Source organism: Schistocerca cancellata, chromosome 5 (assembly GCF_023864275.1).
Source record: "Schistocerca cancellata isolate TAMUIC-IGC-003103 chromosome 5, iqSchCanc2.1, whole genome shotgun sequence".
NCBI classification, from domain to species: domain Eukaryota; kingdom Metazoa; phylum Arthropoda; class Insecta; order Orthoptera; family Acrididae; genus Schistocerca; species Schistocerca cancellata.
In genome coordinates, this window is record NC_064630.1 from 41553629 (window position 1) to 41568301 (window position 14673).

At 40.1% G+C, this 14673-nt stretch overlaps 1 protein-coding gene across 7 annotated transcripts in view; it reads left to right on the top strand.

Annotated features, from left to right (window-relative positions):
• The window catches only part of LOC126187323 (sideroflexin-2), a 182228-nt gene that overhangs the window by 58282 nt on the left and 109273 nt on the right, over positions 1-14673 (top strand). For all 7 annotated transcript variants that reach the window (XM_049928340.1, XM_049928339.1, XM_049928341.1 and 4 more), the window contains exon 4: positions 13021-13219. In XM_049928340.1, coding sequence (XP_049784297.1) covers positions 13021-13219 — 199 coding nt within the window. The remainder of the gene's footprint in view (positions 1-13020; positions 13220-14673) is intronic.

A 14673-nucleotide genomic window follows, 5' to 3' on the forward strand; every position in this document is an offset into this window, starting at 1 on the left:
TTCTTTCTTGTCAATGGTTCCCTTATGCTCTCCCTGAAACTGTACAATCTCTGGTTGAGTCAGTTTATCCAGGTCCCATCTCCTTAAATACCCACCTTTTTGCAGTTTCTTCAGTTTTAATCTGCAGTTCATAACCAATAGATTGTGGTCAGAGTCCACATCTGCCCCTGGAAATGTCTTACAATTTAAAACCTGGTTCCTAAATCTCTGTCTTATCATTATATAATGTATCTGAAACCTGTCAGTATCTCCAGGCTTCTTCCATGTATACAATCTTCTTTTATGATTCTTCATCCAAGTGTTAGCTATGATTAAGTTGTACTCCGTGCAAAATTCTACCAGGCGGCTTCCTCTTTCGTTTCTTACCCCCAATCCATATTCACCTACTACGTTTCCTTCTCTCCCTTTTCCTACTACCGAATTCCAGTCACCCATGACTATTAAATTTTCATCTCCCTTCACTATCTGAATAATTTCTTTTATTTCATCATACATTTCTTCAATTTCTTCGTCATGTGCAGAGCTAGTAGGCATATAAACTTGTACTACTGTGGTAGACGTGGACTTTGTATCTATCTTGGCCACAATAATGCGTTCACTATGCTGTTTGTAGTAGCTTATCCGCATTCCTATTTTCCTATTCATTATTAAACCTACTCCTGCATTACTCCTATTTGATTTTGTGTTTATAGCCCTGTATTCACCTGACCATAAGTCTTGTTCCTCCTGCCACCGAACTTCACTAATTCCCGCTATAGCTAACTTTAACCTATCCATTTCCCTTTTTAAATTTTCTAACTTACCTGCCCGATTAAGGGATCTGACATTCCACGCTCTGATCTGTAGAACGCCAGTTTTCTCTCTCTTGATAACGACATCTTTCTGAGTAGTTCCCTCCCGGAGATCCGAATGGGGGACTATTTTACCTCCGGAATATTTTACCCAAGAGGACACCATCATCATTTAACCATACAATAAAGCTGCATGCCCTCGGGAAGTATTACGACCGTAGTTTCCCCTTGCTTTCAGCCGTTCGCAGTACCAGTACAGCAAGGCCGTTTTGGTTAGTGTTACAAGGCCAGATCAGTCAATCATCCAGACTGTTGCCTCTGCAACTACTGAAAAGGCTGCTGACCCTCTTCAGGAACCACACGTTTGTCTGGCCTCTCAACAGATACCCCTCCGTTGTGGTTGCACCTAAGGTACGGCTATCTGAGGCAGGCAAGCCTCCCCACCAACGGCAAGGTCAGTAGTTCAAGGGGGGGTATTTGTTGCTATGAGGTCAAATGTGTTTTCACAACCGTTTACTACTCATGCGGGCTCATGAACTAACTGCTCGAAATAATTTTCAGAGAATGCGTTTAGCACAGTCTCGGGTGATATTTTATGCGTACCCCCGGAATTAAACATGTATTTTCGCCAACATATCGAGGGTAAATTAAAGTCACCACCAGCTATTATCGTTTGAGTCGTGTACGTGTTTGAAATCAAACTCATGTTTTCTTTGAACCTTTCAGCAACTGTATCATCTGAACTGGGAGGTCAGTAAAAGAATCCAATTATTATTTTATTCCATTTGCCAACAATGACCTCTGCCCAAACTAACTCACAGTTCACTTCCTACTTTTACCAAAAACGTGTTTGGTAGCAGCCTGGCTATGATGACATCTGAGGCACAGCACTTACAGGTGTCTGACTAACATGGACAGGTTGATATCTTAGAGCGAAGTGTCTCTTCTCTCTGCCTCTCTGGCTATATTTGTATATGGGTGCAGCAGACCGCCAGGTGGAACCATCTGCTATCAACCGCCATATCCCCTATTTCCCAATAACACAAAATGTGCTGCTCTTCTTTGCACTTTCTCAATTTACTCCATTAATCCTGTCTGGTAAGGATCCCAGACCAACCAGCAAAAAATGGTTCAAATGGCTCTGAGCACTATGGGACTCAACTGCTGTGGTCATAAGTCCCCTAGAACTTAGAACTACTTAAACCTAACTAACCTAAGGACATCACACACATCCATGCCCGAGGCAGGATTCGAACCTGCGACCGTAGCGGTCGTGCGGTTCCAGACTGTAGCGCCTTTAACCGCTCGGCCACTCCGGCCGGCCACCAACCAGCAGTACTCCAAAAGAGGCAGTCTCATTAATAGATCTGTTACATTTTCTAAGCGTACTGCCAATAAAATAATGTTTTTGGCTTGCCTTCCCCACAACATTTTCCATGTGTTCTTTCCAATTTAAGTTGCTGGTAATTGTAATTCCTAGGTATTTAGTTGAATTTACGGCCTGTTGTTTTGATTGATTTACCATGTAACCAAAGTTTAATGGATTCCTTTCAGCACTCATGTGGATGAACTCACAATTTTCATTATTTAGGGTCAGTTGCCAATTTTTGCTCCATGCAGATATCTTTTCTAAATCATTTTGCAGTTTGTTTTGATCTTTTGACAACTTCACTAGACAATAAATATCTGCAGACAATCTAAGATGAGTGTTCAGATTGTCTCCTAAATCATTTATATAGATAAGAACATCAGAGAGCCTGTAACACTACCTTGGGGAACGCCAGATATAACTTCTGTTTTGCTCGATGACTTTTTTTGTATTTATTTTCACGTCAAGTTCCGTAGGACCAAATTGAAGAGCAAATATCCAAGGTCTTGGAACGTGTCAGTACATGAAATTACAACATAAAACTAATAACAGATAAAAATAAAATGTTTATGAACCTGAAAAAAGTGAAGCCATAAGTTTAAGTAAATTCAATCCACAAGAATCAGCTTAATTTTACAAGGATTTCTTGACAGAATAGAGGGAGTGACCCATGAGGAAACTCTTCAGTTTAGATTTGAAAGTGCCTGGATTACTGCTAAGATTTTTGAGTTCTAGTGGTAACTTACTGAAAATAGATGGAGCTGTATAGTGCACACCTTTCTGCACAAGAGTTTAGGAAGTCCAATCCAAATGCAGGTTTTATTTCCACCGAGTGTTAACTGAGTGAAAGCTGCTTATTCTTGGGAATAAGCTAATACTGTTTACAAGAAATGACAGTAAGGAATATATATATATATTGAGAAGCCAGTGTCACAATATCCAGATTCATGAACATGGGTCGACAAGAGGTTCATGAACTTGCACCAGTTATTGCCCAAACCGTCTGTTTCTGAGCCAGAAATATCGTTTTCGATTGGGAAGAGTTACCCCAAAATATAGTACCATACGACATAAGCAAATGAAAATAAGCAAAGTAGACTAATTTTTGTGTCAAACATTCACTCACTTTAGTTACCGATCGAATCGTAAAAATGGCAGTATTAAGTCTTTGAACAAGATCCTGAGCATGGGCTTTCCATAACAGTTTATTATCTATCTGAACACCTAGAAATTTGAACTGTTCAGTTTCACTAATCATATGCCCATTCTGTGAAATTAAAACGTCAGGTTTTGTTGTATTGTGTGTTAGAAACTGTAAAAACTGAGTCTTACTGTGATTTAGCATTAGTTTATTTTCTACAAGCCATGAACTTATGTCGTGAACTGCACTATTTGAAACCGAGCCAATGTTGCATGCAACATCATTTACTACCAAGCATCAGCAAACTAAAATATTTTAGAGTTACCCGTAATACTAGAGGGCATATCATGTATATAAATAAGGAACAGGAATGGCCGCAGCACTGATCCCTGGGACACCCCTACTTGACCGAACCCCACTCAGACCCCACATCACAGCCATTCTCAACACTGTGAATAATGACCTTTTGCTGTCTGTTGGTAAAGTAAGAGGTGAACCAGTTGTGAGCTACTCCCCGTATTCCATAATGGTCCACCTTCTGGAGCAATATTTTGTGATCAACACAATCAAACGCCTTAATTAAATCAAAAATTTGCCTAGTGTTCGAAACCTTTTGTTTAATCCATCCAATACCTCTCAGAGAAGAGATAATGTGGCATTTTCAGTTGCTAAACCACTTCTAAAACGGAACTGTACATTTGATAGCAAATCATGTGATATAAAATGATCAATTATCCTTACATACACAGCCTTGTCAATAACTTTAGCAAACAGTGATGACATAAAAATAGGTCTAAAATTGTCTACATTATCTCTTTCTCCATTTTTATAAATTGGCTTTACTACTGAGTACTTTAATCATTCAGGAAACTGACCATACCTAAAGGAAAAATTACAAATATGGCTAAATACAGGAGTAACATGTGCAGCACAGTACTTTAATATTCTGCTAGGCACTCCATCATATCCATGAAAGTCCTTAGTTTTCAGTGATTTAATTATTGACTCAATCTCAGCCTTGTCTGCATCACAGAGGAGTATTTCAGACATCAATCTTGGAAAGGCATTTTCCAGAAGAGTTATATGATTCCCTGTAGAAACTAAATTTTTATTTAATTCACCAGCAATGCTCAAAAATTATTTTTAAATACTGACTTATATCTGATTTATCAGCAACAGGAATATTTTTACTATGTCCTGACTTTATATCATCGACCTTGTGCTGCTGACCAGACACTTCCTTCACTACTAACCATACGGTATTAATTTTATTCTGTGAATTAGCTATTCTAGTTGCATACTACATACTCTTTGCCTTCCCAGTAATGTTTTAAGCACCCTACAGTATTGTTTGTAATGGGCTACTGTAGCTGGATTGTGATTACTCCTAACATTTTGATGTAATTCCCACTTTGTTCTACATGATATTCTTATTCCACTAGTCAGCCACACAGGCTGCCTTTTACTGCTAGTACCCCGTTTAGAACATTTTAATGGGAAGCAGCTCTCAGTGAGCATGAGAATTGTGTTAAGGAAAGCATTATATTTGTCATCTATGTTATCGGCACTATAAACTTCCTGCCACTCTTGTTCCTTGATGAGGCTTAAAAAACTCTCTATTGCTGTTGGGTTAACTTTGCTACATAATTTGTTATTATATGTGGCATTTGTTTGAGTACAGAAGCCTTTTAATGTTAAAATTTATGCATCATGGTCTGAAAGGCCATTCACCCTTTTCCTAACAGAATGCCCATCTAATAAAGAAGAATGAATAAAAATATTGTCTATGGCTGCACTACTGTTCCCCTGCACCCAAGTTGGAAAAAATAGTCTGCACCAGATCATATGAATTTAGGAGATTTATCAACTTCCTTTTTCTTGTACCATCATATACAAAATTTATATTGAAGTCATCACTCACAACAAATTTCTGGTACTTACTGTTAAGTGAATCAAGCCTCTCTAGCTTGAGCAGAAATGCTCTGAAGTCAGAGTTAGGGGACCTATAAAGAACAACAATTAGAAGTTTAGTTTTACTAAATTCAACTGCCCCTGCACAACATTCAAATACCTGTTCAGTGCAGTGCCATGATATGTCTATGGACTCAAATGGAATACTGTGTTTTACGTACATGGCTACTACCCTACCCCACAAGGAACTCCTTGAAAAACAGCCAGCTAATCTATATCCTGGTAAAGGAAGCCTCTGAATTGTCAAATTACGCGACTGGCCATTAAAATTGCTACACCAAGAAGAAATGCAGATGATCAATGGGTATTCTTTGGACAAATATATTATACTAGAACTGACTTGTGATTACATTTTCAAGCAGTTTGGGTGCATAGATCCTGAGGAATCAGTACCCAGAACAACCACCTCTGGCCCTAATAACGGCCTTGATACACCTGGGCATTGAGTCAAACAGAGCTTGGATGGTGTGTACAGGTACAGCAGCCCATGCAGCTTCAATACAGTACCACAGTTCATCAAGAGTAGTGACTGGCGTATTGTGACGAGCCAGTTGCTCGGCCACCATTGACCAGACGTTTTCAATTGGTGAGAGACCTGGAGAATGTGCTGGCCAGGGCAGCAGTCGAACATTTTCTGTATTCAGAAAGGCCCGTACAGGAGCTGCAACATGCAGTCGTGCATTATCCTGCTGAAATGTAGAGTTTCGCAGGGATCGACTGAAGGGTAGAGCCACGGGTCGTAACACATCTGAAATGTTACGTCCACTGTTCAAAGTGCTGTCAATGTGAACAAGAGGTGACTGAGATGTGTAACCAATGGCACCCCACACCATCACGCCGGGTGATACGCCAGTATGGCGATGACGAATACACGCTTCCAATATGCGTTCACCGCGGTGTCGCCAAACACGGATGCGACCATCATGATGCTGTAAACAGAACCTGGATTCATCCAAAAAAATGACGTTTTGTCATTTGTGCACCCAGGTTCGTCGTTGAGTACACCATCGCAGGTGCTCCTGTCTGTGATGCAGCATCAAGGGTAACCACAGCCATGGTCTCTGAGCTGATAGTCCATGCTGCTGTGAATGTCATCAAACTGTTAGTGCAGATGGTTGTTGTCTTGCAAATGTCCCCATCTGTTGACTCAGGGATCGAGACGTGGCTGCACGATCCATTACAGCCATGCGGATAAGATGCCTGTCATCTCGACTGCTAGTGATACGAGGCCGTTGGGATTCAGCACGGCATTCTGAACCCACCGATTCCATATTCTGCTAACAGTCATTGGATCTCGACCAACGCGAGCAGCAATGTTACGATACAATAAACCACAATCGCGATAGGCTACAATCCGACCTTTATCAAAGTCGGAAATGTGATGGTATGCATTTCTCCTCCTTACACGAGGCATCACAACAACATTTCACCAGGCAACGCCGGTCAACTGCTGTTTGTGTATGAGAAATCGGTTGGAAACTTTCCTCATGTCAGCATGTTGTAGGTGTCGCCATCGGTGCCAACCTTGTGTGAATGCTCTGAAAAGCTAATCATTTGCATATCACAGCACCTTCTTCCTGTCGGTTAAATTTCGCGTCTGTAGCATGTCATCTTCGTGGTGTAGCAATTTTAATGGCCAGTAGTGTATTTAAGTGGTGATCAGATATACCAATAATTTCAGAGTCAACACCTATAAGCAGTTCACTAAGTTTATATCTAATACCTCTTATATTTTGATGAAATATGCTAATGCCTTCTCTGCTTGGAAACATGATGTCCTCTGAAGGTGAGCCCTTAGTTAGATGGTCTTCCTTTAAGTGGGTGTACCTATCAGCTGACTTCAATCTAAAAAAAGGTGCAATTCCAATACCAACTACTACAGGGCTTTTTCTATGAATGATCCCACCTCCACCCTCTACACTGTCACCTATAAGCTTTGCCTGCCTCCCCTTCCCATACCTACTGAGGTGCAGGCCATGCCTAGTGAAACCTGATCTAATGATAGACCTAACTGGCACTACTGAAATGTGACCCATGCCCTCTGCCATCAGTGCCTTCTCCAGCCCCATGTTAACACACCTAATAGCCGCATTAAGATGAGGCCAATCATGACACTGAAACAGTTGGATGAAATGCACATTAGTGCTGCCAGTTTGAGTTGCTACCTTTACCAGGTCACCACCTACATCGTATTCCCCTTCCCTGTCAAGACTGTTCCCTACTCCACCCACTATCATTACCTGGTCTTCATTCATAAAATTCCTACATAACCTGAGCCAACCCTGCCATAGGCTTCACAGTGCTGGTGACCTGGTTCTCACTCCCCAGCACTTCCTGGAACTGCTGGCCCACACCTCTGCCATGAGAACTACCTAGCAGCAGAACCTTTCCATCAGTTACTACACACTATAACCTCTCTAACAGGAAATCGCGAATCCAGTCACATAATTGAGATGATATTCCATAAGCATGCCATTTTATTACAAGTTGCTTGTGTGTTACAGTGTCAAAAACCGTATGGAAATCTTGAAATACAGAATCAGTTTGAAATCTCTTGTCAGTAGCACTCAACACTCTATGTGTGTAAAGAACTAGTTGTGTTTCACAAGAACGGTGTTTTCTAAATCCATGTTGACTATCTGTCAATAGACCGATCTCTTCAAGGTAATTCATAATGTTCGAACACGATATGTGCTCCAGAATCCTGCTACATATTGACATTAATGTTATGGGCCTGTAATTTAGTGGATAGCTCCTACTACCTTTCTTGAATATTGTTGTGACTTGTGCAACTTTTCAGTCTTTGGGTGCAGATCTTTTGTCGAGTGAGTGGTTGTAAATGATTGTTAAGTAGGGAACTATTGCATCAGCATACTCTGAAAGGAGTGTTGAGTTGCAGATACGCACGACATAAGCTTTCGGCCAATAAGGCCTTTGTCGGAAATAGATGACGCACACCTGCCCCTTTACCACACGGTGCCCTGCTCGTCACTGTTGGTGCCACCTCCCTTTACTCTAACATTCCTATGGCTACATTAGTACCTCCATCCATATCAAGCCTACTAACCATATACAATACGTCCACTTCTACAGCTGCCTCCCACTCCATACCAAGAAGTCCCTTCCATACACCCTAGCCACCAGTGATTGTCGCATCTGCAGTGACGAGTGGTCCCTCTTGAAATATACTGAGAATCTCACAGGGGGCTTCACAGACCATAATTATTTTCCAAACCTTGTGCGAAAACAAATCTCCCTTGCCTTATCTTTCTAGTCTCTCACAATCTCCCAAAATCTCACTGTCTGGCCAAAAAGGAGCATTCCCCTTGTAACTCAGTACGACCCAGGACTGGAGCAACTGAACTACATTCTCCGCCAGGGTTTCGACTACCTCTCGTCATGCCCTGAAATGAGAAATGTCCTGCCCACTATCCTTCCCACCCTCCCACAGTGGTATTGCACTGTCCACTGAACTTACACCATATACTCATTCATCCCTACACAACCCCTGCTCCCAGCCCCTTGCCTCATAGCTCATATCCCTCTAATAGACCTAGATGCAAGACCTGTCCCATACATCCTCCCACGACTACCTGCTCCAGTCCACTCAGAAACATCACCTATCCCATCAAAGGCAGGGCTACTTGTGAAACCAGTCATGTAATCTACAAGCTAAGCTGCAAACACTGTGCTGCATTCTATGTGGACATGACAACTAACAAGCTGTCTGTCCGCATGAATGGCAAACTGTGGCCAAGAAACAAGTAGACCACTGTGTTGTTGAGCGTTGCTGAGCACAGCCTGTACCATATGGATCCTTCCCACGAGTACCATCTTTTCTGAACTGCACTCATCCAGCCTCTTCCTTGTTCTCATTCTAGCATACAGCCCTCATTCCACCAACACACTCCGTATTTTTACTTCTCCCTTTTCTTGCACTCCCCCCCCCCCCCCGCCCCCTCCTCCCCTGCCTTCTATCTGACATCCCAACTGCTGCCCTACTGTCTCTCCACCTGGTCCTTTGCGCTCCCCAGCAGCACTTCATTGTCCCCCACCCCACCCTGCCATCCCTCTCCCTTCCTGCCCCAGCCTCCTCCATACTCTCACCCAGTTGCCTCTCCCATCATGCACTGCTGCTGATGCTCGCAGTGTGGCTTCAGCTGCCAGAGGCTGCAGTCCAGTCATGTGTGTGTGTGTGTGTGTGTGTGTGTGTGTGTGTGAAAGAGAGAGAGAGAGAGAGTTGTCTTTGCGTCTCTCTCTCTGCTTTAGTTACTGAAAAATTCAAATTTTGCCTGCTACAGATTTTAGAACATAACATTCTTTGTAATGATTGTTATTTACAGTAAAGTCTTGAAACTTGGTACAGCTGTATTATTTCATCAGTGTAATCAAGTGCTGTAATTAGAACTTCTTATAAGAAAAACAAATGATGCTTAATCTATTATGAATAGGGAAGTTTCAATTCCAAATTTAGTTTTTAGTAAATTACTTGAAAACTAATAGAGATAGCTTATTGCTGTTACATATTTAGTAATTTTATATCAAACTGATGCTACATACAAATTTTTACCTTTCTGAGTCTAATATTTAGTGCCTTCAATTTTTTGAAAAAGAAAAAAAAATCGTCAATTTTGACCAAAATATTGCACCAGTATCAAGTTGAGGGTTGTAACTTTTGATTGTGACATACATTTCACCCTCTGAACAATTGTCAGCTTTCTAGCTTCATTATTTAGCATCATTTATTTTTTTCTTAAAATAATATTTTTAGTGAAACATATTCATTTGATCATTCTGAGACTCCACACTGTTAATATTAATATACTGAAGCATACACTGACAAAGTTTGGAAAAATTATTTCAATTTATAATTTCGCTCTTAGGTTTATGGTTCAGTCCTTTGTTTGTTAAGCACAGGTGTTTTATGTTGATGTGGTGCTAGTAGTAGTGAACTGGCGCAAGTCCTGGCACATTCGCTCACCTATGTATCTCTCACAGTTGTACAGTCCTTGTTTCACCACAATATGATTGGATCCATCTGTTAAACTTGCTTCTAATTCCATAATTACTTAACTTCTGCTCCATTTCGTGATCTCTGATAATCTTAGGCCAATGGTGGGAGCAGTGATCATTGTATGATTGTAAATAAACAGTCTGGGTGTTTCATCTTGCTGTACGAGTGAAGTGGTCAAATTATATGCCTTTTGTAAGTGACAAATGTTGGTAATTCTTACCATCTCTCTCTAAACCATATCACAATGTCTTTCCTAGTTTGATGTAGATGTATGCCTCGGACGATGGTCTAAAGTGAAGATATCAGATATCATCAACAAAATGAACACCAGCATTTAGAAGGCAGAAATTGTGTACATATACCAACCTACTATCAATAGTTACAGGCATTCAGTCACAATATTTACGTAAAAATGAACAGTCTTTCCAATGAAAGGATGTGCAATTCTTCAAGATTAGAAACCCTGATGGGTAGTGACTATTTATGACACCCTGCAAATTTATATTAACACTCAGTACACTTTTGTAGTGAAAATATTGGGTGAGGCAAAAAGAATGGTTGTTAAAAAAAAACAATATACCATTAGTTACACTTTAAAAAATTTAGTTACAGAATAATACTCAAATGATATTGCCATCTTAGAAAATTAATGCTTGAAAACAATGCCTCCCAGGTGGCGGCCATTTTCATCAATGCATTTCTCAAGCCGCTCTCAGAAGTTGTCTTTCACTCACTTCCACATGAACTGCTTCGTTCAGTTCTTCAAGTGTATGTGGTTTATGCTCATATACACATGACTTGTGGTAACCCCACAAAAAGTTGTTGCACATGGACAGGCCTGGGGAATGAGGATGCCAACTAATGTCACCAAACCAGGAAATGATGCAATCATGAAGAACAGTCCAAATAGCTTCCACTGACATTCCTGCTGCGGCCCCATCCTGCTCAAACCAAATTCCCGTGATAGGAATACATTTTCTTCATAGTTAAGTTAGGAAGAATTTAGTGATCATCTGTCTATAATGTTCTGAGGTTACGGTTACAGTGTTCCCACTATCATCTTGGAAAAAGTATGGACCAATAACATCTGTACCTGTCACAGCAGACTGAACAGTCACTTTGGAACTATATAATGGTCTCTCATTGGATTTTCAGTGGCTCAATAATGACAGTTCTGATGATTTACCATGCCATTCAAATGAAAATGAGCTTCATCATTCACAAAAAAATAATATTGTCATTTTGCTCAAATATGGCCTCCATATCTTGAACAAAATTTAGCCGCTGTTCATAATATGTAGGATTAAATTGTTGCACCATGACCATTTTGAAGGGATGAATCCTAGATCAATATGCAAAATACAACTTACTGAATGATTACTGAGATGCAGTTCAGCAGAATGTCTCCTAGCAGATTGACCAAGATTACAGACTATGGCTTGCTGAACTCCTTCAACATTTTCTGCAGTGCGTACTGAGTGAGGAGCCCCTGGTGGTTTTCTTTTCATCACTGTTCCACATAAACAAAATGATTCAACCCAATTGAAAAAAGGTGTTACGTGTGGGAACCCTATCATGTCTCGTGCTGAACTGCAACGACAGGCTCATTATTATGCACAAAACTATCGTAAGCAAACACGCGGTGCTGCACAGCCAAAGGCTCCATGACCTCGACTAAACAAAATGGCAGGAGCTACCAAACACATAATCACACCAGTCCCCCTCCACTCCTACTACCTGAGCCTGAATACTATCTGTTATAAAAATGTCCATTCTTTCTCTCTCACCCTATACAACAACACAGTAGTGATAATCATGATGGCTTCTTAACTATGTAGGAAAGCTGGATTCTTACCTGCTGCCACCCCTCTCCTCTCCCCTTCTGTAACAGTAGTACTTCAGTTCTTAGCTCACTATGTTGCTCACAGTTTTGGTTTCATTCATACTTCCTTTATATATAACTTATCGGATCCCCACTTACTTCTCAGCTTTTTGAAAGCCATTGGTTGCTATAATTTCATTATCTGTTTCTTAATTGTCTTGTGCTTTTTAATATTTCTTAATTCTTCCACTTGAGCCCCCAGCAATCGCATATTTTCCAGTTATTTCCTCTCTTTTTCCACACTCCACAGGCTGAAAAAGTAATGCATTTGATATGTTTTATTCATTTGTACATGTGTTGTTGCTTGGCTAGCAAAATATTTTATTAACAATATAGGAAAAGGTAGATTCCTGTTTACTGTAAAAATGACAAGTTAAGTTGCAGACAGGCACAATTGAAAGACATTTACACATAAGCTTTTGGCCACAGCCTTTGTCAGAAGAAGAAAGAAAACACACACCATTTATTCACAAAAGCAAGTACATCATGCGGGCACATTGTGAGATGCCTCAGGTGTGCTTGCTTGTGTGAATGAATGGTGAGTGTTTCTCTTTCTTTTTCTGGTTAACAGCTTATTTGTAGGTTTCTGTTAGTTGTCACTGTCTGCAACTTAATGTGTCATCTTTTTAGTAAGTAGCAATCTATCTTTTCCTAAATTGTGGATATTCCAGCCTCGAGTTTCCATTGTTTGAAAACTTTTATTAAATTTTTATTGGATTGTTGTGTATATTTTGGGTTCATTCCTTTGAAGATTGTTGATTAGGTTTATGTAAATCTGTGTTTTGTAATAACTTTATTATATCTCTTTTAAAATAACATTTTAATCAATTCTTCCCCACTGTTCTTCTCCAGGACATCCACAGCAGTAGTGTTTTGGCAGTGGGTGAACCAGTCGTTCAATGCTCTTGTTAACTACACAAATAGAAATGCAAATTCTGATGTGACAACAACACAGCTAGGTGTTGCTTATGTGTCAGCAACTGCATCAGCTATGATTACAGCTGTAGGATGCCGTACATTTTGGGAGAAACGAGCCAGCTCCCTCTTGCAGGTATTGCTATGCATCAGTATATATCCAGAAACTGTTTTTGTAGTTTTAATGTCACAAACTTATCAATCGTGTTGTAGCAGATCACACTTCTACGTGTGACTTATTGCTAATTATATACAGGGTGTCACAGGCAGAATGGTCAGTATTGAAGGATATAACAAGAACAGTCATTTGAAGCAAAAAAGTATTGTAAACATGCTCTAAAATGCATTTCTTAAGAACTGTGAGCCCTTCTTCAGATTCAGTATTGTGAAACAAGTCTCTCCTGCTGCAAGTTCTTCCCTTTCATGTTTGTGGAGGAGGTAGTATATATCAAACAAGAAAAAACTCTCTCTTTTACTTGGGTTCTAAAATGTAACAGTATTATGAGAAGGAAAGTTGCTGCTCACCATATAGCGGAGATGCTGGGTCACAGATAGGCACAACAAAAAGACTCTCACAGTCACTTTTATCTATTGTTGACAAAGGCCCATGGCTGGAAGCTGTAATTGTGAGAGTCTTTTTGTTGTGCCTATCTGCGACTCAGCATCTCAGCTATATGGTGAGTAGCAACTTTCCTTCACATAATATTGTTACATTCCGATCCTGGATTTTCCATTGTTTGATTTTGTCCATCCTGGATTTTCTATTATTTGATTTTTGGGTTCTAAAATGCACATGTTAAGGTTTACGAATATTTGCTCAGTAGAAGAGATGAATTTCACAGTTGTGGAGATGAACAAGTGCTCATAGCTCTTAATATATGCACTTTAGAAGCCATATTTACAGGGAATTTTTCTTATTTTGGTCCTTACTACCACCTTTCAAAACAAGGAAATCAAGAGCTTGTAGTAAAAGAGATTTGTTTTGCCACATCAAAGATGAAGATTTGTTCTTAGCTCTTAAGGTATGCATTTTTGACCCCATGTTTACTAGACCTTTTGCTTCAAAGGATTGTTCCTGTCATTTCCCTGAATATTCAGCATTCCTCCTTGGACACCTTGTATATTAGTGTCATCTGGAATTGGCTGACATGTGCACTGTTGCAGTGCCTTTTAATGTTGACTGTTACTAGTTACTGACACCAATCTGTGTGCCTCACATATAAATTTTTTCATAAATGTGCGCAATGTTGACAAAGATGTAAAAAGTACATTAGAACAGGTGTGAAGAGAATGAAAATTATAACAGGCTATAGCAAGGACTGATACTTCTGTAAACTTGTAGATTATTGCTCAGTCAGAGTGCACTAACATCATTAACAGTATAAATTTTTCACAGGTTTGAAAGAAAAGTCTTTCTGTATTCTTGTAAAATCTCAGTAACCTCCCCCCTCCCCCTCACACACACACACACACACACACACACACACACACACACACACACACACATGTTTCTTTAAAGAATAGAACTCCCATGTATAAAGCAGCTCCATTTTTAAAAAAATGAGCTAGTCTTTCACACACCTCAATGTT